Source organism: Phoxinus phoxinus, assembly GCF_949152265.1.
Source record: "Phoxinus phoxinus genome assembly, chromosome: 23".
In the NCBI taxonomy this organism is placed as follows: domain Eukaryota; kingdom Metazoa; phylum Chordata; class Actinopteri; order Cypriniformes; family Leuciscidae; genus Phoxinus; species Phoxinus phoxinus.
The window spans coordinates 11,504,217-11,527,501 of NC_136898.1; the positions used below are offsets into that span (position 1 = coordinate 11,504,217).

Consider the following 23,285-nt stretch of genomic DNA (forward strand, 5'->3'; position numbering starts at 1 on the left):
TTAGACAGTGGTGGCAATTACTGGAGATCAACACGCCTCCGAGATGGGAGCTGTACTAGTGAAAAGGCAGAATCTGGCTCCACACACACACAGTTAAATTTTTGATACAAGCCACCCACTAATATAACATGGCATGCAGACAAACATGCTCGTGTGACCATTTGTAGGCGCTTCTATAGTGGACAGGGGTCATCATAGGCAGTCTGATTGGTCTGCGGCTATGCAGCAGAATGCACTGCGTGTTGTGACACATTCCTACCATAACCATCATTAAAATTTTGTGTGACTTGTGCCACAGTAGACCTTCTGTTGGCTCGGACCAGAAAGGACTGGCTTTTTTGGCCTCACGCATCGATGAACCTTGGGCGCCCAACACCCAGTCGCCGGTTTGTGGTTTGTCCCTCCTCGGACTAATGTTGGTAAATTCTCACCACTGCTGACCGGGAGAAACCGACAAGCCTTACCATTTCAGAGATACTCTGACCCAGTAGCCTTCCCAATACAATTTGGCCCTTGTCAAAGAGATCAATGATATTCACTTTACCTGTGACTGGTCAAAATGCTCTGGCTCCTCAGTGTATAATCATGTTCCTTTTTTAAGGCAATTTTCAATTAAAAGGTTTAATTCTGAGATTGCAGAAAATGCCACAAAAAAAAAAAAGTCAGACGTTTGGATTCAAACTTATCTGAGAATCAGTTTTGTTCTCTGACATATTTCAAGTCCCATTGGTGCTAGGAGTTCCCTTGCCTATTAGTGTAAAGATAATTAAGAAATTCACTTATTCATATTGCTATCACCAACCACATATAACTTTAATACTGCAGCCAAATGCTGCAATAAACTTTCTCTTATTTGTTTCTAAAAAATAACATAAAAAACACATGGACTTTATAGAAGAAATAGACAGTCAAATGTATGTTAAGGGTTGCAGATAAAGACAATATAAATTTAATTTACAGTGCATTTAAGTTTTGTAATATGGCACATTTCCCATTGTAACTGAAGATTTAAAATCACACTTGTTCTAATCAGTAATGTTAGTGTTAACCAAAACTTAGAATAAAATGGTTTCAATTACTAATATAAAGGCTTTTTTTATTTATTAAATGTTGCCTTGGCAACTAACTGAAATAGAATACAAATAAATATATAATACAAATAATTTGTAAAAATAAAATAAAGCTAAATAGAAATATATAAACTAATAATTAAAAATAAATAAAATAAATGGCAAAAGCTTAAGCTAAATTTAAAACAAAAACTGAGGATATAAAAATAAAAGCCAATTAAAAATATTAATAAATACTAAAATTGTATATAAATAATACTAAAAAGCTAATTCAACATATTAATAAATACTATAATAGCATATAAATAACACTGGTTCTCATAATTATTTTATTATAGATCCAGTAGTGCAAACAATAAGGAAGTACTGTAAAAGTGATAAACACTCAAGTGCTCAGAAAATGTCCCCGCATGTTGATTCTGATAATGGACCGCAGTCTTATGAAAAACTCATCTCAAAACCTCTCACTGTTTTTAATCAATAAGGCACTTATCAACAGTCTATGGCATCCCTCCAAGTGGAAATAAATCATTCGAAGGGAAAAACCTCTCTGCCTGCATTACTCATGTGTAGCTGGTGTAAAAGCTGCCACATGACAATCTGCATCTGTCAGAAAATTGAACAGAATGTGGGAAGACTGTTTCTCACCTCTGTACCGGTGGTTTCTACAGCAGGCTCCTCCACTGTCAGCTCCATGCGGCTCTTCCCTCTCAGCTGGGGACAAAAACACACACACACTTTCAGAAGTCATCTACATCTCTAATGCCTGGTGGTCGACTCCAGAAGTATTTCACTTTAAGCATACGTGTAATGTTTTTGGAACATAACATTTGATATTGATCTTATTTATATTCACTTCAATATTGATATTCAAACATTCTCACGCAAGCAAGTGAGCTGTTGATATTCAAGAGCATGGTGGATATTCAGATAAGCAGAAGGATTTCAAGGGAGATATTGCTTTTACACATTATACATTTATTTAAAGAGCATTTGAAGTCACAGAATGAAGTTAAAATCCTGCTTGGGAATTCTGTCAACAAATAATGTATAATGTATAAGGCAGGCTGAAGAAAGAGAAAAGGCCAGACGCATCAGTCTGAAATTCACAAACACAACCCTTATATAACATGTTGTGCAATAACAGCCAACCGTAGCAGCACAGACACTCACACACTCACATACGAGGCGAGCCAAATAAATGATTAACATCCTGAAGACCATGATATGTGACCGTGAGCATTTCTAATTTAAATTCATTTCAAAATCCTTTCATCTAAACACTACACTAAAGACGGACACTCAGAATGTCCACATTTGAATAAAGTTGTTTTAAAACGAGAAATATATATTTTTTTTAAAGTAATATTTTTTTGTATGTTTTGGAAAAAAAGTCTCATGCTCACCAAGGTTAGGCTACATTTATTTGATCAAAATACAGTAACAACTTTAACATTGTGAAATATTTTTACAATTTAAAAATAACTTTTCTATTTAAATACAATTTTAAATTAAGTAATTTATTGGTGTGATGGCAAAGATGAATTTTCATCATAATTCACTGCAGTTTCACTGTCACATGATCATTCAGAAATAATTTGAATATGCTTGTATATGAATAAATATTTCTTATTATTATGAAAACAATTGTGCTGCTTAATATTTTATTGGAAACTAATTTTAAAAACTTGATGAAGTTTAAAAGAGCAGTATTTTATTTGAAATAGAAATCTTTTGTCTCATTATAAATGTCTTTTTTTAAATAAATAAAGAAGACATTTAATGCATCCTAGCTGATTATAGGATTAATTTCCTCAAAAAAAGACATACAATGTCGACTGATACAGCCAATAGCATATAAGTTATTGTTAACTGTAGTATAAATATTTTGTATGCTAATTTTTAAAGGCTCAGTGAAGATATCTACAGATTTAAAGATGCTGCTGATGTTAAGATGATGTCCTTGTGTCCTATAAGACCATGAGACACTGGGATCAAGACACACAGTTCACAGAGACAGCTTCCCCCTAGTGGCTGTAAAATGCAGTCTAAATTTACACTGGTACAATAATACACACAGTTATCAACCTGCTAAAATACAAAACAATAAATAAAAACACCCATCAATACATGAAAACATTATATGCATATTTGAAACTGAAATGAAGTTTTGCATTTAACTATGCAGTTGAAAATACAACAAGCTTTAATCTTTCTGCTATGCATTGTTAAATGAAATCCGCTGAGCAGTATAATTCAGTCCAGTATAATCTCGCTTTCTCAGAAAATTAGAGTCATTAATCACACAAGTCTCTAGTACACTTGTAACATTTTATCAGTAGGTGTTTGATTGACACATGTGATGCTTTTGTGAGCGCTGATGCGTCAGCAGTGCTGTGGAATTCACCAGCGTCTGAGAAGACAAAGCCTGCATACAGCTCTGGAGCCATTTGTATTCTTCAGATATCTACAACTTCATTTATTGCCTTTAATTATTCTGTCACAAGCCTTTCCACTCAACCTCATCACGGCACATGCCAGACACGGCCTCAAACACACTCAAAGGGTGCTTTTCCAGCCATTTCAAGAGAAAATGTAAAAAAGAATATTCATTAATACGATTTTTTTTTTAGGTCTATATTTTCCCCAAGAGCAGAATCAAGATTAAATGGAAAGCAGAATTTTAATCCCCAGATTCGTATATATGTCTTCTGCAGTTTCAGAAGAGATTTAAAAAAAAATGGTCAAAATGTAAAAATCCACAAAAAAATAAGAGCTTTCAATATGAACTTATACATTTCTCTTCAAATACTTACAAGAACACATTTAAAGGGGTCATGACATGGATTGTTTAATTATTTTAATACGTTCACTATTCCTTATTTGAATATGTTCCTTATTAAGCTTTTTTTTTTCTATTTAAAACGCACATGGTAAAATTATAATTTTCAACCCTCATTCGATGCATTCGATGCACGATGCATAAGCATATTTATTTTCCTGTGTGATGTCACAAATCCCACATTAACCAAACAAGCCATTTTTGGAGCTTCAGTAAAAAAATGCTTTATTTATAATGAGGAGGATGTTTTAAGCTATGAAACTTGCAGGATGTTTTAATGATACAAAGACCCCTTACATGTCAAAAGATCAAGGCAAATTTGATTTCTCATGTCATGACCTCTATATTTTTACTCTACTGTATGTCAACAACTGTTTCATTTATGGCTACTTTATGTTTCCAAATACAGCAAATAAAGGCCTGTTTCACACTGGATGCATAAGCAGTTCTTTTTTTTTCTTCCGCTGACCATGTCAACAGTTGCGGCAGTACGTAGCAGGAACAGAGCCGAAACCGCAGTGCTGCGACTGTCTATCGACAGCTTATGACAGAACAGACAACACGCAAACACAGAATTATGTTCTCTTCAGCATCTATTTGTGCTGGAACGGACACATGCATGCAAAATGATGTCAAAATGCCCGTCTCTGTGAGTATTCTCGTAAACGCAGTCACTTATGGCTTACATGAACGTAAATTATTGAGAAAGAAAACAGATGCGTATCATTATATTGGATCCGTGCATTCAGTCTTAAAGTGACAGCAGCCTAATATACCCGCTCATTAATGTTAATCAAACAATAAAATACAAAGAGAAAATCACTTTTGTAGCTTTTTCACTTTTTAACAAAGATTATATTTTATTTATAAAGTGAAGACTATGCAGTGTTAACATACATTTGATTATTCATTTTATGTACCTGAATACTGTTAGATGTACCTGAAAAATATAAAGCACTGTTTATTTAATTTGTATATTTGTTCTATTGTATTTATCTGTGCATGTAATTTGTTTATTATTTTATATGCAGATTCCCAACAAAATCACCCCAATCATTATAGAATGATTAAGTCTTTCCAAATAGAGCATTTCAAGCCATCTAGTGAAATTCATGTGCAATATATATGGCATAAAAACTAAATACTGCAATGCCCTAATTAGCAGTAACAAGTCGCAGTTAAGCTGCGCACAACACTACCAGTGTGAAAGCAAAATGGGTGTGTTTTGCTCCCGTTCTGCATAAGCACAGCTTCTTCACTGCCTCAGCTCTGCTTGTGCATCCAGTGTGAAACAGGCGTAAAACAACAAGCAGAAGCGGGAGTTATGAGAGACTGCGGTTTTTGCTGAGAAATAAAACCTTCCCCAAGAGGACTGTCCTCTCTTGAACTGGACTACACAACAAGCTATAGACTTCAGAAAGATCCAAAATAAACTATCAAATTATTTTTTCATTTGCCAGCTCATGCCAAAATAGCCTGTGTTCTGGGGCAGCACGATGCGTGGCTTCAGAAAACAAATGCGCTATCCATTACTTTACTAATCCATGACAAATTCAGCAGGCCATATTGCGTGTATTGTGTGAATTTGCCATGGATGAGCAAAGTAATGGATAGCATATTAGTTGGGAAAATATACATTACACTTTAAAATAACTCTATTTTAATACATTTTAAATTGTCATTTATTCCTGTGATGGCAAAGCTCAAATAATACTACAGTAGCTGTGACCTATTCTGCGTGTGTTTGAAGCAAAGCCAGTTGAGAACCACTAGGTCTATGTGCATGATTCTTCATTTGTCTCACCTCTGGCGGTGTGGAAGCTGGCTGCGGACCCTCGGTGGGTAATGTCGTACTGGTGGCAGTGTGTTCCCACTGCTTAGCCATGTGATTCACCTCCACCAACTTCTGCTCACAGCTCTTCTGAGAGTTCAGCAGGGTCACTTCATAAAACTCCTGGATATCTACATAGAGAGAGAGAGAGAAAGAGAAACACTATAAATGTCTTTTTAATCCCTACTCGAACTCGGTTGTACTGTAGTTTCCAAACCACACTTTGCCTAAATGGGCTTGTGGATTAAAAACCAACATAATCTCTAGCTGGTAGCAGATCAAATTAAACACAGGCAATTTATTAGATTGATTTGTTGGCATCTAAATGAATCCAGCTCAGTTTGAAGAAAAGAAGGTTGAGAGAGAGAGAGGGAGAGAAAGGAGGCGAACACATGCTTGTTTAGTCGGGGAGGAAAAAAAGCTGGATATTTGAGAGGCAGCCATGGTACAGATTAATTTGTGTTTCTGGGTCAAAAAGTGAGATTAGACACAAATTTCTAGCTAGCTTAGCCAAACAGATTCCAAGTCAAATCACAATGAGAAAATATGTAGGGCTTTCCAATAATTGCCATGACTGTGCAACAACCAAGTTTTACATATGCAGAATTTGTGTGGGAACATTGTAATGTTGTATACACAATATATAACATTGTGAAAAGATTCAGGGAATCCAGATAAATCTCAGTTCGTGTAGAGCAAGGCAGGAGACCTCCGTTGAATGCGCATGACCTTTGGTTTTGAGCCCTCAGACCATGAGGAACCATCATGCTACTGTGTTATATATAGGACCATGGGCTCAGGCGTACTTTGGAAATCTGTTGTCACTTAACACAGTCTGCTGTTGCATCAAGGAATGCGCCTTGAATCTCTGTTACGCAAGGAGAAAGATATACATCAGTTCTATGCAGAGATGCCACATTGTTCTCTGGGCCCCAGCTCATCTCAGATGGTCTAAAACACAGTGGAAATGTGTGCTGCAGTCAGATGAGTCCACATTTCAGATTGCTTTGGTGAAAAGTGGCCATTCGGTCTCATTCACTAGTAATTGCTTGGATTATTTTGTATTTGTAAGCACAGGAGAACTTCTCACAAAAAATCTCTGCTTAATTAACAACGTCCGTACGCAAATGAATTTGATTCTGATGTTTGTGAATTTGGAGTATTCTAAATGAGCGGCCGTGTGCACAAGGTAAGTCATTTGCATAAAACACACCCAAATATAATAATATCTCCATATAAGGTTTCTCCGCACACGCTTTTCTTACAGCCTTTCGTCACTCTCGTCAAACTTGCCGCTGTTTGCAGACGCGCTTTCGCCCGATCCTCGAGCAAAGCCAAGTGTGCCATTCTCACCAGTTCTCACAATAAACACCTTTTATACAGATCCAGATTACAGACCTCTCTGCTCTGCTCGTTCAGCCTGGACAACACAGATTTAAAAGCGACAGTTACATTAAGCCACAATGCATGGTGGGTAAAAGACAGCAGCTCTGCCGTGAATCCAGCAACCATATGGTGTACTAAATGTTACAGATCCTGCCTTGGAATGAACTAAGCTCCTGCTTTGAGAGAGGAGATAAAAGAAAAGAACATTCTGTGTGTTTGGAGTGCCTATATGGAATGTGTGGATGAAATGTGCTCAGCACCAGATGACATTTTGTCAAAATATAGGAAGCATCCCACATAAAAAAAATACAGGAAAAAAAAAAAAAATCTCATGAGCAGATTTTTTCAGATATGACAAGAAATATTACAAACAAGCAGAGACGCAAACCTACATTGAAAACAAATATGTGGGTAGTTTACATGACATTTGTAAAAGTAGGTGTCCAGCATGTGACAAACTAGGCTATATATAATTTAAAACCGGTAACATTTTCTAATTTCTGTTTTTCTATACCTGCTAATGATGTATTCATTGAGAGAACACATTAATTATGTGTACTTTTAAAAAATGCATGTCACAGCACTGTAAGTGAGTTGCAAAAATGTATATTTAAATAAAACAGAAAATAAGTGTTTTGCTTACCCATTCACAGACAGTGTTAATGGGAAAAACTAACCCTACTTCATAACAGAGTCTGCATTGGTCAACAGAACCACATGAGTCCTTTGCATGTGATAATGCATGTAAAGCTGCTCAGGAGACAATATAACGTTGCCAAAGCTGTAGCACAAAACAGCCATTTTCCACCTAACAAAAGAAGCATCTTTCAAACAGAAGCTTGCAGTCTATTCCATCTTAAAGAGAGAGAGAATTCATTTACATATGAATATACAATAAAACCTAATAACAAGACTTCATTTGTTATTCCTCCTACAGATGCCTGCCTGGCCCAGTGCTTCAGAGCGAGTTAAGTTCAACACATATCAATAACACTGTTTATTCAAGCATTTGAGTTGGTGCAAAGCCGCAAACACCAAAAAGATTACTTAAAATGTGATAGTTACTTTTGCCTCTAAAGTGAAACCACAAATTGAAAGTGAGACCATCAAAGACTTACATTTATGCAAATCCCGCCTTCTCAAAGAGACGTGGGTGACACAATTTGAGAAACAGTGAATGCAAAGTCTCAACTGATAAAATACAGAAATATGAATACTACTCTAAAACAAACTGTTAAAATAACTCGCATCAATAACATGCATGCACGTCAAAAAAAACAAAAAAAACGTTTAAAAGCAGCAGTGATTTCTAATAAACTTACAGAGAGGTAAAAGTCCCCTGTTCTCCACGGACATGTTGCGCAAAATGTCATCAGTGAAACAGCGAGAAGTAGTGTGTGTGAGTGTGTGTGTGTAATGCCAGATGCCTGATCTAACAGCATGTGAGCAGACAGCTTAATCCTTGCACAGGCCTCCTGTTCCCTACAATTCAGACAATGACCTTACACCCTCACACACAAACAGAGAATACAGCTGATCATTATTTCAGATGCTTTGTCTTAGGTGGATTTTAAAGCCGTTTAGAGCACTCAAACATGCCCCTTGTTCACCTCAGAGAGCCCAACAGTGGCAGTTTCTACTTAAGAGCCGAGCAGGTGGCGACTGATGATGATGTGGTATCTGTGTGTTTGGCTGTAGGCTGGACCGGGGCAGCTGGGAGAGTTTAGGACAGTTAAACTCAGGGCACGGAGCTGAGCCCTTGAGGACAGAACCCTTGCTTTCTGATCACTGCAATCATCAGCATGAACAAAGATATCCAAAACCGACAAGAACATCTGATCAAAGTATTTTAAAGAATCTAAAAAAAAAAACACTTTTAAATTACTTTAAAGATCTCAAAACAAACATCAGACATACACTAACACTACCGTTAAAAAGTTTAGGGTCAGCAATTACTTTTTAAAGAAATATAATTTGCCCCTATTATGCTTTTTAGAACCTTTCATGTGGTGTGTAGATAACTGTTTGTGAATGTAAACACTGCAAAGTTTTAAAAATCAAAGTGCACAATAAATAAAGTTATTATCTCCTAAAGAAAAGAATATCGGAACTGCTGAAATGAGTCATCAGTAATTCCAGTCTCAATTCCAGTTACATACCTACGTAACAATGTAATACATTTAGACCATTCACAACAAACCGGGCTGTTAAATTTATTTATGCACATCGTGTTCGGGTAAGAAGTGATTCGGGTCGGGTACAGATTTAAGGACCCGAGAAGACCTAGTTAAGAGAGACTGAATCTCCGAACAAATCGTTTTTCGACTCTTTGAGAAAAATTTGGTCATTTGCAATCTATGTTATGAGAACATTAAAGTGTTTTAAATTTACATTCAAATTAGGAAGCTTTTAAAATAGCATAATGTAGCATTTTAAATTTATCAAAAGTAACAAATCTTTTGTAACATAAATGTCTTTACTTGCTGATTTTTTAAATATTCACTTCATCAAACAATTTGGTAAAAAACTGTATCATGGTTTTCATAAAAAAATATTAAAGCATCACAACTTGTTTTCATCATTGATAATAATAAGAAAAAAAGATACCTAAGGATCATGTGACACTGAAAACTAGAGTAAAGGCTGCTGAAAATTCAGCTTTACCATCACAGGAATGAATGATATTTAAATATGTGAAAAGAAAAATGTCAATTTTAAATTGTAGTAATATTTCACAATATTAACATTTACTGTAAACTTGATCAAATGTAGCCTATGTAAGGATAAGAGACTTCTATTAAAAGCCTTTTTTTTTTTTTTCTTACCCATCCCAAACTTTTGAATGCTACTGTTATATAAGCAATTTTGCTCTTTAGATATTGGACTCAACATTAGGAATTCAGGCAGAAAGAGCAGTGTATTTTGGCAGATGGCTATAAAAAAAATCTGTTACACAAAGCTGGGACAAAGCTGTTAAATAAAGGGTTTGTCGTCTGCTAATCGTGTATTCTGAATCTGTTCTGATGGAGTCTTGACAGCGCACTGCTTTCCTTTAAAACATAATTATTTCATAGTGGATGGCATTCAGTTCATATCTTGTCTAGAAAAATGATTAATTCGCTTTCACTGTTGACTGTACAAGAAAGAAAATGGACTGAAAAATTGCCGTTTGAATATATTAGCTATTTAACATGACATAATTATCTAACTCTTGACTTTACTATGAGCATTTTGGACACTTTATGCAATAGTGAAGATTTTAGAACTACAAAAAAAGAGAAGAAGTCTGCAGTCAATTAGTCGGCTCAATCAGTTAATTAATCAGGTGTTCATTGATTGCAAACACTCAGAAAGCTTTCCATCCGTGGTGGACATAGTTGGCATGTTGAATGAGGTCAGTTGTTACAAGAGCAAAAGTTTGTGCACCTGGTGCTTACTTGTTGCCAATTGCAGCCTAAACATTTTACACATGGTTGACAACAGTACAGGACTGGAAACAACTCAATTAACACAGATAGTGTCAGCCTCACACAAAAAAAGTTAGAAAAAATTGCAGAATACGCTGCATTGGCAATCGTAACAATAGCGTAGAGGTAAAGCGCATGGCAGAAAGTTAACGCAAATAGACCTGTGTACAAATCCTCCTTTTGCCAAACTCACTCTCGCTATCTCTTTATTCCGTTTTTTCCCCACTGAATATCTAGTCAGTAGGGAAGACTGGAGTACAATGAGGCTCTAGGTAAGATGAACTACCAGTTGTTATAAGGGAATCATACACAAAATAAAACATGTGGCATTTTCAGGAAGAAGCATTTCATTCTCTCTGTTGTGACAGAAAGCACAGTTAATATAGTTAGTAAGTAATGATTGTCCAAAAATTTTATGTTTAAAAATGCATGATGTATCCAAGGCCTAGGGTAATTTGGGCCAAAAGACAAACTTCTTTTCAGACCTCATATCTAGGGCTGTGTGATTAATCGTAATTGATTTTTCGATTTAGATTTTGGCTTCCAACGATTATGAAAACACCTTACAGATGAGACTTTAAACCGAAGTCCTCTTGACTCTCTGTGGTCATTAAACATCCCATGGCACTTCTCATAAAGTGTAGCGGGGTGTAACCCCGGAGTCCTGGCCAAATTCCCTCTATTGGCCCTTATCAATCATGGCTAATAATCCCCATGTACTGAACTGGCTCAATCACTCTCTCTCTCTTCTCCACCTCAGGTGTGTGTTGAGTGCACCGGCGCAGTTGTACTGTGGCTGCCGTACTGTGCTGCACACTGGTGGTGGTTGAAGAGAGACCCCTGACATGATTGTAAAGCGTTTTGTCTGTTCAGTAGTACATAGAAAATGTGCTATATAAACCTCATTCAGTCATTTACACAAAACAAGACAATCAAAATAGAACGATTATTGTGCCGCTGTCGCATTCCGTCCAGTGCAACTTCCTTTTACTTCACAGCGGAGCATTTTCGTTCCTCCCTAAAAGCCCAAACTTAACATCCAAATCAGCCAAATAAGTGAGTGTTGTGAAGGGCTGTCTACTGTTGCTAAACTGCGAGACGTGTTTCATATTAAACAGTGTTATTAAAAGCGCATTAAGCAACAGAAGATACAGTGAAAAGCCAGGTGGCTTTCTGTGTGCGCGCTCTGAATAACAGCCGAACGTGGATAAGCAAATGGGCTTCAGATATGGGCCTAAATGTGTACACACAAACATGTCAAAATGCCTTTTGGAAAGCATTTATGAAACCACAATGCGTTAGGTGTTAAGTAAACGCGCGTGTAAGTAACAGTATATTGGAACCATACATTAGCTCTTAAACTGACAACAGCCTAATCAAACTGCTGCAGTCTGTCATTAATAATCAAACTAACTTAAGTAGCTTTAAATTAATAATGATAAATCTGTTTAATGTACAGTAAGACTATGTAGCGATATATGCAGTGCTATTTTACATTATTTTTTCTTACATTAGTTAACCTAGAATTAGTTTTTGCTGAAGGATCGATAATTGAGAAATTTCACTGATATTTAAATGTACTCATATCGTGAAATAAGGCTTTGATCATATCGCCCACCAATAATCGTGTTAAATAATTATGATTTCAATATTAAAATCATAATCGTGACAATTATTTTTTTCCATAATCGAACAGCCCTACTGATATTTATTAGCCTAAACCAGGGTTTCTAAAAACTGGGGTTCACAAACCCCTGATGGTTTGTTAAGGAACAGCAGGGTCGTTGTGAGTTGAAGATAAACTAATAATTAATTAAATCCTAAAACAGTAATATAAATTTAAATACAAATAAAAACATACCAAATAAAAGATGAAACATTTGAACTGTTTCTGGATATAACTAACCACCATAACCAACATCAGAACATGCTATAAACATGTGAATGTGTTGTTATTAGCTTAAAACCTCAAGGGGTACTTCTAATTAAATATTTTAGGTCAAGTGGGTTTGACTAACAAAAAAAGATTTGGTATATCTGGATTTAAGTTATTTAAAAAGTGTTGATCGCCATAGAAGTAACCCTTTAAAAAGTACAAATTGTCTCAATATCGCAAATAAACTATTCAACATTGGTTGTATTTACAGATTGTGATGGACCCGATTAGCTGTTCAGAGTGCATCCATCTTCAGTAGAGCAATGGGTTTAGTTAGGCATTATCAGGTATCCGATACCACAAGGAAATATCTTATCTGCTTGGTTTCCAAGGCAACAGGAAAGATTCATATTCGTAATCACATCGGTCTATGCATGAACTCCCTTTATTTCCAACACAGACCAACCCACAGAAGCACAGAGAAAAGTATGCGCACACACATGCTCATTCACACGCTGCAGATCGGCAGCTGTTCCACTCTTATGTAATGGATGGATGGTGTGGGCTCAGGGCTGTAATCTCACTCCTCTCTAGAGAGCGATTATTCCAGCTCCTTTTGCTACCCACCACTGCATAACACACACACACACACCTCCTTATCTACTGACGCAGACTCCCGCCTCTGTGATTCTACATGATTCATAAAATCACTTTCCTTTCTGAAAATGGCCTTTGCACTGAAATGTGTTACAACTGACACATATAGAGCTGTTGTAAAACATGAGTATTTTGGATGGCGGTTTTTGATAAATTCATTTTTACATTAGTATCCAAAAATGTATCCATATCAAAAGGGATAATGAACCAAAAAATAACCGGGGGAAAGGATATGTTTAGCTTAGCATAATGTGCATGTTGCCTCTGTCTATACAAATGTGAATGGATATTCAATTATAATGTTTGGGTGAGCTATTCTTTAAAGTTATAGTAGTGCCGATCAATAAGAAATTAATAGATTCAATAGTCTTATGGAAAATGAAGATGATTCCCTAGCAATGGTTTAGTGAGCTGAGAAGAAATCTCAGGACTTCTACAAATCAGATGGCTCATATTTATCATTAGCATCTCACGTTTAGAAAACTGAAAATGTTTCTGTTCCAAAACACCAGTAAATTGCTCCCACTCTTTACTCTAAATACTGATGTGACAAGAAGAACAGCTTGCCTCTTGGTCTTGGCATGCTGCCTCCGTTGGCTTTGATAATTCTGCATGTCTCTGCTCCACCAACAAACTGACATAATAATCTAGAATAATATAAGACTAGCTGTAGCTGAGATCTGTCCAGTGTTAAGGCCCGTTCACAACAAGGATAACTAGAACGATAAAGATTTAGTTCGATAAAAAATTAAAAAATCTAGATATTAAGAATAGCAGAGTCCACACCACAACTGTAGCGATAACGGCAGTTACTTTAAAAAAAAAAAATCCTACTGATAAATGATCAAATATTGAGCCAATCAGAATCCATTCTGCTTTCAGAGATCAAGCCTTTAAAATGGCAGAGGACAAAACTGCACTGTGTGTTTAACATAAAATAGTGTGCTGTTGTGGACGCTATTGAGTATCATTATAGTTATCTTCAAAGTTAACATTCTTGGTGTGGGCCTTAAGATGTTATAACGGCTTCATAACTGCTAAAGCTCTGGGTTTGTGTCATTAGAGTGTGCAAAACATGTCCGGTTCGGACAAAGAACTCAAATTATACAATTACGGTATACAAAATGGATGCAAATCTTTTTATGCACTTACTGATAAATCTAAAATGTAGTAAAAGTTTTACCCTCCCTCACTGTGAAAATCCTTGAACACCAAATCTGAAAGTGGAACATGACAAAAGCTTCATAACAGCTGATGGAACACCATCAGACACAATATACTGCCATAAGCAGTTATGGATATTCTGAACTGGTCTCATTTGCTGTAGCGCTGGTGCTCTGCTAAATTTAGCTAAATTTATGCTGAATTACATCACTACCTGTACTCATTCGTCTTCTGGAAACAAGTTTTTCTGTTTGAGGAACTGCAGACTGCACACTGTGACACCAGTACCCTTTCTGCTGAAGGCCTGCGTTACCATGGACACAGGCAGAGACTGCACATCTCTCATGATATTTATCTCAAAAGACTATGACAGGTGTACAGTACATCTGACTTACAGAGTTGCCTTACACTTCCTGTCCTTCATAATTACATCCTAAACCAACACTTGTTTAAAAGGGCCATTTCAAAGTCAAGGAGAAAAGTTTAATTCAGTATATGTTCTTTTAAAACACACTCACCAATTGATATCAGAAAGCATTGTGTTTGAAAGTTCCTTCAATTACACATTACAAAGAAGTGGATTCATAATAGACACGATGACCCTGATACGGAAAAGTGGCTTGTTGGGTTTTAAAACTACATTGATGTTTTACAAAAATTACAGTATGGAATATATGTATTCAGATGGCATGACATCTCCTTAAATATAAATATATGACTCATTGGTGCTGTCAAGCCCTATATTCTTTGACCAGACAGAACTAAAGAGCTCCCTCTGTTGGAAACACTGAGTTATGACAACAGATTGAGAATAAATTATTTTTTACAATAAATGCCTGTATTTGTATAAATACAATTTGACCAGTTAATTGCCATTTAAAGCATTAGAAAAGACACTGTAAATACTACGCATTTTGTTGTTGTTCATTTCAAATGCTGTCAAGTTTAGTGACAAGCTTTGGGCTTATTTTAATCTTTTGCTGTCATATTTTATCATAAACATTCTTATTTGAGATACGGTTTTAAACCAGATTTTTTGATAATTGACAATAAACAAAAATATTGTCCCTTAAACTTGTTTAAAAATGTCTGTAAATACTACCAAAATGTGTCAATAAAACATTATTATTGTTGTTGTTGTTATTATTAACTAATAATTATAACTATAAACTAATAACTGATTTAAAATCTCAAATCTTTCATCATTGAAGCTAATGAATCATTTATTCTATGAAAAAAAAAAACAGATCAAATCGAATCAAATAGGGCTGCGTTTTCCAAAAGCATCGTTGCCATAAATGGTCTCTACGATAAACTTAGCTCGCAATGCTTTTGAGAAACGCAGCCCTGTCTGATTTCAAACAATATATCCACAAAGTTCCACAAGATGGCAACATTATTCTCTGTAAATGAAGAGGATTGAATCCCCGCTGCCATAAGCACAGAGAAACTGAGGTGGACTCAACAGTTTCTGTGGTTGAACTCTGGAGCTAAAGTCTTGGTATAAGGAAATTATGAAAAATTGGTATAATTCACATTACATTTGCTTCTTTAGACCAGCAATTATTTCTTCCTGAACTCCATTGTCCTCGAGGGCATCTAATCATTTCCAGCCAACTGTTTACAAGGCGGTGCCAAGACTGGTACTCAACCAAATGCATGGGCATCACATTTCTGTAAACACAAGCTTATAATAAACTCAAATTATAATCACATAAACATGTATAGGTTGCCTATTTATAAAAACAACAAGATTTAAAGTCTTAAAAGTACTTTAATAGAATAGTTTTTAAATGAGTAGCATAAAACAAAAAAGGTTTTCTGTCATTTACTCACAACTTAAAATGTGTTCATCATTTTCAAAGCTTGACAGATATGGTCACTCTGAACTTTCTTTGTGTGGGCCGAGTAAAGACTCAAAATCTTTAAAAACTCAAAATCTGTGTTCCACAGAAGAAGAAGAAAACATACAGGAATAACATACAGTAAGGGTTAATATTGGTGACATTTTCATTTTGGGGGGAAGCATTCTTTAAAGCTTGTAAAAATGATAATATAATAAATAAATATTGAATAACATATACTAATTAAAATGGACAACATGTCTTTCTCCAAATGTTCTGTTCTGAATAAATAATAAAAATCAATGTTAATTTACCCTCTAAATTTGAATATAAATATATTATTTGTATTGGTGTAACGATGCAAAAATGATATTTTTATGCCAAGTTCCACAGTCAAGAATGTCCGTTTGCAATATTTGCATGATTGGTCAAACACATGTTTAGGAATATTCATATCATCTCGCCTAACTTGAAAATTAGTATGCTCAAAATATTTTTCAAATAGAACTGCAACATTAACATTTTAACTACGCTCAGGAACATGTTATCTTAACAGCCTCATTGCATACACAACCTGTAACAAGAGGAAGACAGTAATCTCTGTAACATTAAAATGAGATTATGAGACCCACTGGTCCTGTTAGTGTTATTATCTGGAAGAGCTTTACACCAATACCTGTGATCTATGATCTGATTAATATAGCTTATACAACCTGCAAGAAAACAAGTAAACTAATTTATATAATCACTCGAGACAATCAGGCACTTTCTTCACAACTCTCAAAATGTGTTTCTCCACAAATGTAGTCCCAAACTGCACTATAAGCCACTGATCTCAGATCTGGGTCATACCTGACAATCACTGACGAACGAGATTACCCAACACTGACCTGTAAATCAAGCCAACAGTCTCTGACAAAAGTCCTCACCCAGAACCCTCCAATTTGAGGCATGGCTTCCACCCCCATGTGAGGCACATACACTCACATCCACTTGTTTAGGGAAATAAACAGGACCAGATGAAAGAGAGAGTGTGAGCGAGTGAGTGAGTGAGTGAGTATATATAAAGCCAGACTAATTGTTTGACGAGTGTTCTGGAACTCGTATTGTTCTAGCCATGAAGCTTGGTCCAAATAGAGACCGCAATTCGCCATCCGTCCCCTGGTATCAGGAACTCCCCTCCTGCAAGAGTAACAGATCTGATTACAGTTTAGCAGCAGGAGCAAAAAAAAAAAGCTTCTCGTGGGACGGTCTCTGTGAAACAGGAGTGCGCCGTCATGGCTCTTCTATTAAGAGGGCAGCGTCCAACCTTGTTCAGATGACAGTGACAAATAGGGCCCATTAAAAATCTCTATGGAACAAATTGGCAGACTGTGGTTGGTTTCCCGATTAGGCCGCAGCGGCTCAGTATCTAAAGGATTCCAATGAGCAGCTGTGATGGAGAATATTAAGCCAGGAAATCTCAGACTCAAAAAAAAAAAAAAGACAGAGCCATTCCAGAGAACTTTTGATTCAAACATTAAAATATTGTACACATATGGCCTACTGTCATTAACACAGCCATTCCATTTTTGGCTTAAAAACTAGTATAACTACCATACTAATAATGTGCTGTAAATCAAAATCTTAAGAACTTCAGGGTTCCAACTTCCAAATCAACAAAATCTCAAGGTACATTTTAGGATTTAACATTTTTATTTCTTATAAATATTTTTTTTTTAAATAAACGTCTAAAGTGAACCTGCGCAACCACATGCAGCACAGATTTTCACAAAGTTCGCAAAGCCTTAAAGGTTGTATCAGCGATTTCAGTCCCAAACATAAATGATCACATTCATCTAATCTTTCCTAATGATCTGCTAGCTGCCCGCCCCATAAGCAAGCTGTCAAAAAAAAAAACGCGTCTCTGAAGGCAGCCTAGGCTCTGAGATTAGCACACAAAAACAATTGGTTTCACCAACCACTCAAAACCAAAATAAACAGTGTTCCAACCAATCACCGACAGGGGCTGGGTGTTGTGAGTTTTTGCGCTCGTGCACAGTGACGGCTGCACGGCACTCGAAGTCGGAGCTGAAGAAGAAGCCAGCGTCTATCAACAAGAGAAATTGAACATGGCTGAGTCAATCCCCGAGAGGAGGAGGAGGATTAGGGCGAGGGAATACCATCGTGTTTATTCCAAGACACGTATAGTTATCGGGAAGGCTTTTGAACGGTGGAAAGAAATTGAAGTAAAAAAAAAAAAAAACTTTTTTTTTTTTTTTTAAATCGGACGCCGAGGTTGCACTGTTTCTTCTGGACAGGTGAGTAGCTGGTAGTGCTGACTTGTTTGGATGTGAACTGTGTGTGAAGATATCCGTCTTGAAATAATATGAGCGAAGCTCGACTAAACTTGGGTAGCTCTAGCTAAGAAATGCGCATGCATGATCTTTTTTTTTTTCAAGATGCACGAAACGGGAGGGAGGGGCGAGCTAACTTGGTTTGTTTGGGATCTCGCTTCAAACACAAACAGAAGTGACGTCACCCACAATCGCTGACGCTGATACAACGTTTAAGGCCCGTTCACACAAAAGAATGATAACTCTATTAGCATCCACACCAGAGCATAATATTGTTCTGTTTATTCTAAGCATTCATAAAATGCTTGAGCTCTTTAAAACAGAGTGGATTCTGTTTGGCTGTTTTATCCTTCATCAGTTGCAAAAAATCTTTGTGAAAGTGATTCCAACGATATTGTTTCTCTGTGCTGTTATCGTTATTGCTGTGGTGTGGACTCTGCTATTCTTTTAAATTTACAACTATTCTTAGAACTATATCTTTATCGTTATAGATATCGTCCTTGGTGTGAATGGGCCTTTACACATCCTGTACCCCTTGCGTATATTTATTAAACTGGGTCATCATTTATTCACTAATTTCCTTCAAAAGATGTATGACAAATTATTTTTTGAGTTTTTGTTTTTTATTTGTCTACATTGGAAGTCAATGTGCTCCAATGTTGTTTGATTCTCCTTGTTCTTCAGGATGTCTTTTGTGTTGCGCACATACAGTTTTGGAATGACATGAGACTAAGTAAATGATGACAAAATTATTTTTTTGTTGACTATTCCTTTAAATGTTGCCATGCATTCAAGTCTGTAGTATTCCATTTAACACTTTTCACCATATTTAAGTCAATTTCCCTAAGAATTTGAGCAGAAAATGTGTTTACATATTTCATTGGGGATGGCCAAGCTACGATACCACAACAATATGTTCAACAACCTATGCTGTCAGGTGTAAATGACTGTCAGAAGGGTGTGTGTTTCCTGGTGAATGGGAGAATAGGTTAAGTGGTTAAGAGGTTGCATTTCTCTGGCATGATGGCACACCCTCCAGATTACACTCATACTAATGCCTTCTAATATGATTACAGCTATTTCAGGAAGTGACCTCAACCTTTAATGGCATTTTATTGGAAATCAATAAAAAGGGGAAAAGTTTTAGAGATCTTCACGATTGTTTACATTTGTTTGTTTTTACATTTGTAAGTATCAAAGATGCAACTAAATTTTGAAGGAGGAGTGGCAAAAAATTTGAAGGAGTAGCAAAAAAACTTTTTTTAATTTGCTTCAATATGGCGGACAGTCACATTGCTGGAAAATGACAAGTGAGATACTGTCAGAATCAGCATAGACCAAGGAACATGATGACATAAAGAAATTAAATTTTGAACTATGTTTTGAAAAGTTATAAACGTTTTTGCAAAAAAACACATGATATCTCTGGAACACTAGGTGGCGTGGTGTTCAAACTTCTCAGGTACCTTCAGGACATGCTGATGATGATACCTATAGAATGTTGTGCCGATATGTCAAATCGTTTAAAAGATGTTGCAATTTATGAAATGTTTCAAAATGGCGGCCCAATGGTTCGTTCGATCCTGGCAAAATCCATATCCTCGGATTCGGCATGACACAAGGCCATAGACACATGATGCATGACATAAACACCAAGATCATGATTTTCTGACAAACTGTTTAAAAGTTATTAGCAAAAAAAAATCAGATCGCATGACCTGTAGATGGCGCTGCCCAAATTTGGCATGGACCCCCAGATTATGGTTCTTATGAAGCATACCAATTTTAGTTTTGATTAAAGGTTTGGCCGAGATACAGCATCTAAACAAATTTGTTCAGTTTGAGACATCATACAAAATCTGTTCGGTCATTTCTGTGCAGCTCGGTTTAAAGATCATCTGAGCCAATTTTCATAAGAATTGGACAAAATTTGAAGAAGTTACAAAAACACTGAATACTGTACTGTACCAAAATGGCCACTACTGTAATGGAAGGAGTCTTCATGATGTTGAATGTGATCAGCATGATGAGAGGAATCAGATGTACCAAGTTTGATTTTTCTAGATCAAAGGGTTAAAAAGTAATAACCGTTTCAAATGTGAATTTTTGAACTGGTGGTGATGCTATAGAGTTGGTCCTAGAGACCCCAAAGTTGGTCAGACAATCATTACCAACATTACTACAAGCACGCCAATTTTCATCATTTTCATACTTACGGTTCATTAACTGCCATAGACTCACATTCAGGAAGAAGAAGAATAAAGACAACTAACAATTTCAGTAAGTGCCATAGCCCCTTTCGGGCTTGGCCCCTAATTAAACAGTTGTAAATGTGTGCCGTCATATGTGAAAGATTTCAAGAGGGCAGCAAAGTACATGAAGGCCTGTTAGGATCACATCAACTTTTTCCAATTAATAGAAAGCAATCTGCCGAGAATAGATGACAATCAAAAGGTTGAGATAAAAGGTCAGAGAAGAAAGGATTTACAGATATTACAGGTTGTAAAAAGGAAATAGATGTGATATTTAAATCCCTGCCCCCAAATCATAATACCATCGCTCAAGCAATTATACACACATCTATGATTTAGCATATTGCATATAAACACATTGTTTTTTAATAATGCAATTTTTCTGCATTGACTAATTCTCATCAAACTCATTAAAGGCTTTTTGGAGTATTAAAAACTAGAGTTTAAGTCATAGCAAGCATAGGGCCCGATTCAAATGTCATGACAAGACACATTTCGCTAAAAAAGATAAGGAAAATGCAAAAATAAAATTTGCATCATCGTATTTCTACCAACTTCCATTTAAAGCAAAAGCTGTGATTTTTTTATATTTTGACAAAGCATGAATGATTCATACATTCATGAAACTCAATAGAACAAGGCAACTATATAAACAAAGCTTGGCTTTTTGTTTAAAGGAATAAGAAATACTTAATAATGTTACATTTCTCAAAAGGGGGAGCAAAGGCTAAAACTGATTAGAAAAGACAGGCTGCTCTCTGAGTTTCTTTGCTAATTGATTGAATGAACCTTTGCTTTAGACCAGAATAAAGATCGACATCCTGGTGAAAATGTTAACAGACTGTGACAGCACAGTGGTCCATCTCATTACAGAAATTATGATTAGACAGAATCATCAATTGTACATTCTATATTCAGCTAACGAAGTGTCTAAACATTTAATAACATGCTAAGAGGAAATCATGAAAGTCAAAACCACCAATCTCTAGAGCTCACTAATGCATACTAAAAGCACACGAGAGCATTTGTCCTTAAGCTTTATTTGACGTCGAGTATGAATAGATGAGTTAAACCAATCAAGATTCAAAACCAATCTGATTCTCTGTACACAAAAGACAAAAGCGTGTGGAGATTTGGGGCTTATGAGGAACACGTTTAAAATACCAGAGGCACAGGGAAGCATCTCCTGCCACATCAGCAAGGTTAAAAATAACTTTATTTCAGGAAAAAAGCCCTAAAGCGGCAGAATGTGCCCACTGCTTAAGAATGAACTATGAGCAAATGTCACATCAGCAGACAAAGCACATGCAATCTTAATGGAACAAATAATAGAAAAGAAAACATTGACCTTAAAACTCAAACTATTTTAAAGGTTCCTAATTTTGTATTAAAAAACACCATCATGTTCTAAAAATATAGCAACATTGTAAATCATCTAATTTGCCGAACAGTTTGAAACCGGTTAGTTAGAAGATTTAGGCTAGTCTCTCTTTACCCCTCATTAGCACAAGTCTACTATGCTCTGAGTAGAACACGACAAACCATTATCTGAATTTCAGCTCCGGAGGCTTCCTCACGCTTGATACACAATGATACGAATGACACCACTGGTTTTTGTCTATGTAGCAATGGTGTTGTCTGCTCGAGATCAGCCCTTTACTGAAGCTGTTTAAACTCAAGAGTAGCGTGGTTTCATTCCACTTTCGTTTCGTTTGCCATTTGATGTTTCTCATATGCAACATAAAAGGCAGCTCTTGTCAGTTGGGCAATGTGTTGGTCGCACCAGTGTGACCTCTAACAGCATTTAGTCACACCTGTAGGAAAAAGCACGTGTTGTACATTGTGACCATTTGGTCGCAATTTGGAGCCCAGTTTGGAGACGTGCTTCGTTGTTTAAAACTTTGCAGACATTTTACAATAACAAACAGCTCTATTACACACTGCATAAAAGGTAATATTCGATAATAGGAGCATAATTAGAAGCACTTTCAACAAGAACAACAATAAACATTAGAACACTCTAGACATTAATAAATTCAAGTAAATATCCTAAAAATGTAGGGAATGCCTCTCAACCAATCAAGTGAATCTTGTCTTTTCATTTACCTATTTTGCTATAAAATATAAAATTTCACCAAAAAAAGTTCTGAAAATAAGCTTACCTATGAGAGCCTGGAAAAGACTGCTTTTGAAAATGCCCGTGACTTTTAAGATGGCAGTTTTGAGCTGTTGTTCCTCTGGTTTCTTCAGTTTGGAGCAGTAGTCCTCCATGAGGCGTATTGCCCTGGCTGTGTCTGCAAGACAGAATAAAATAAAATGTTATGCTACTGGCCTGAATTTTTTTTTTTTTTTTTTTTTACACATAACACATAAAAGGAATGGCATGAAATCAAATCTGACCCTCTATACTTAATGCACATTCCTAGTCAAATTATGACTGATTCATCAATGCATGTTTCTCTCAAGAAGTCAATTTACAAAATAAAATGGGTTGTGAACACAGATTAGCGTTGGTTTTAATGACAGGCAAGAGACCCTGATACACATCTGCCACAGATCA

The 23,285-nt window shown here is 36.2% G+C and overlaps 1 protein-coding gene across 4 annotated transcripts in view; it reads right to left on the reverse strand.

Annotated features, from left to right (window-relative positions):
• Window positions 1–23,285, reverse strand: part of dlg2 (discs, large homolog 2) — a gene marked incomplete at its 5' end in the record, with an annotated part of 218,398 nt that overhangs the window by 191,130 nt on the left and 3,983 nt on the right. For 3 of the 4 annotated variants that reach the window (XM_079600651.1, XM_079600644.1, XM_079600652.1), the window contains 3 exons: window positions 1,719–1,784; window positions 5,717–5,874; window positions 22,888–23,019. In XM_079600651.1, coding sequence (XP_079456777.1) covers window positions 1,719–1,784; window positions 5,717–5,874; window positions 22,888–23,019 — 356 coding nt within the window. Of the gene's footprint in view, window positions 1–1,718; window positions 1,785–5,716; window positions 5,875–8,451; window positions 8,521–22,887; window positions 23,020–23,285 lie in introns of those variants that run through there. The other variant, XM_079600658.1, reaches the window with a different exon arrangement.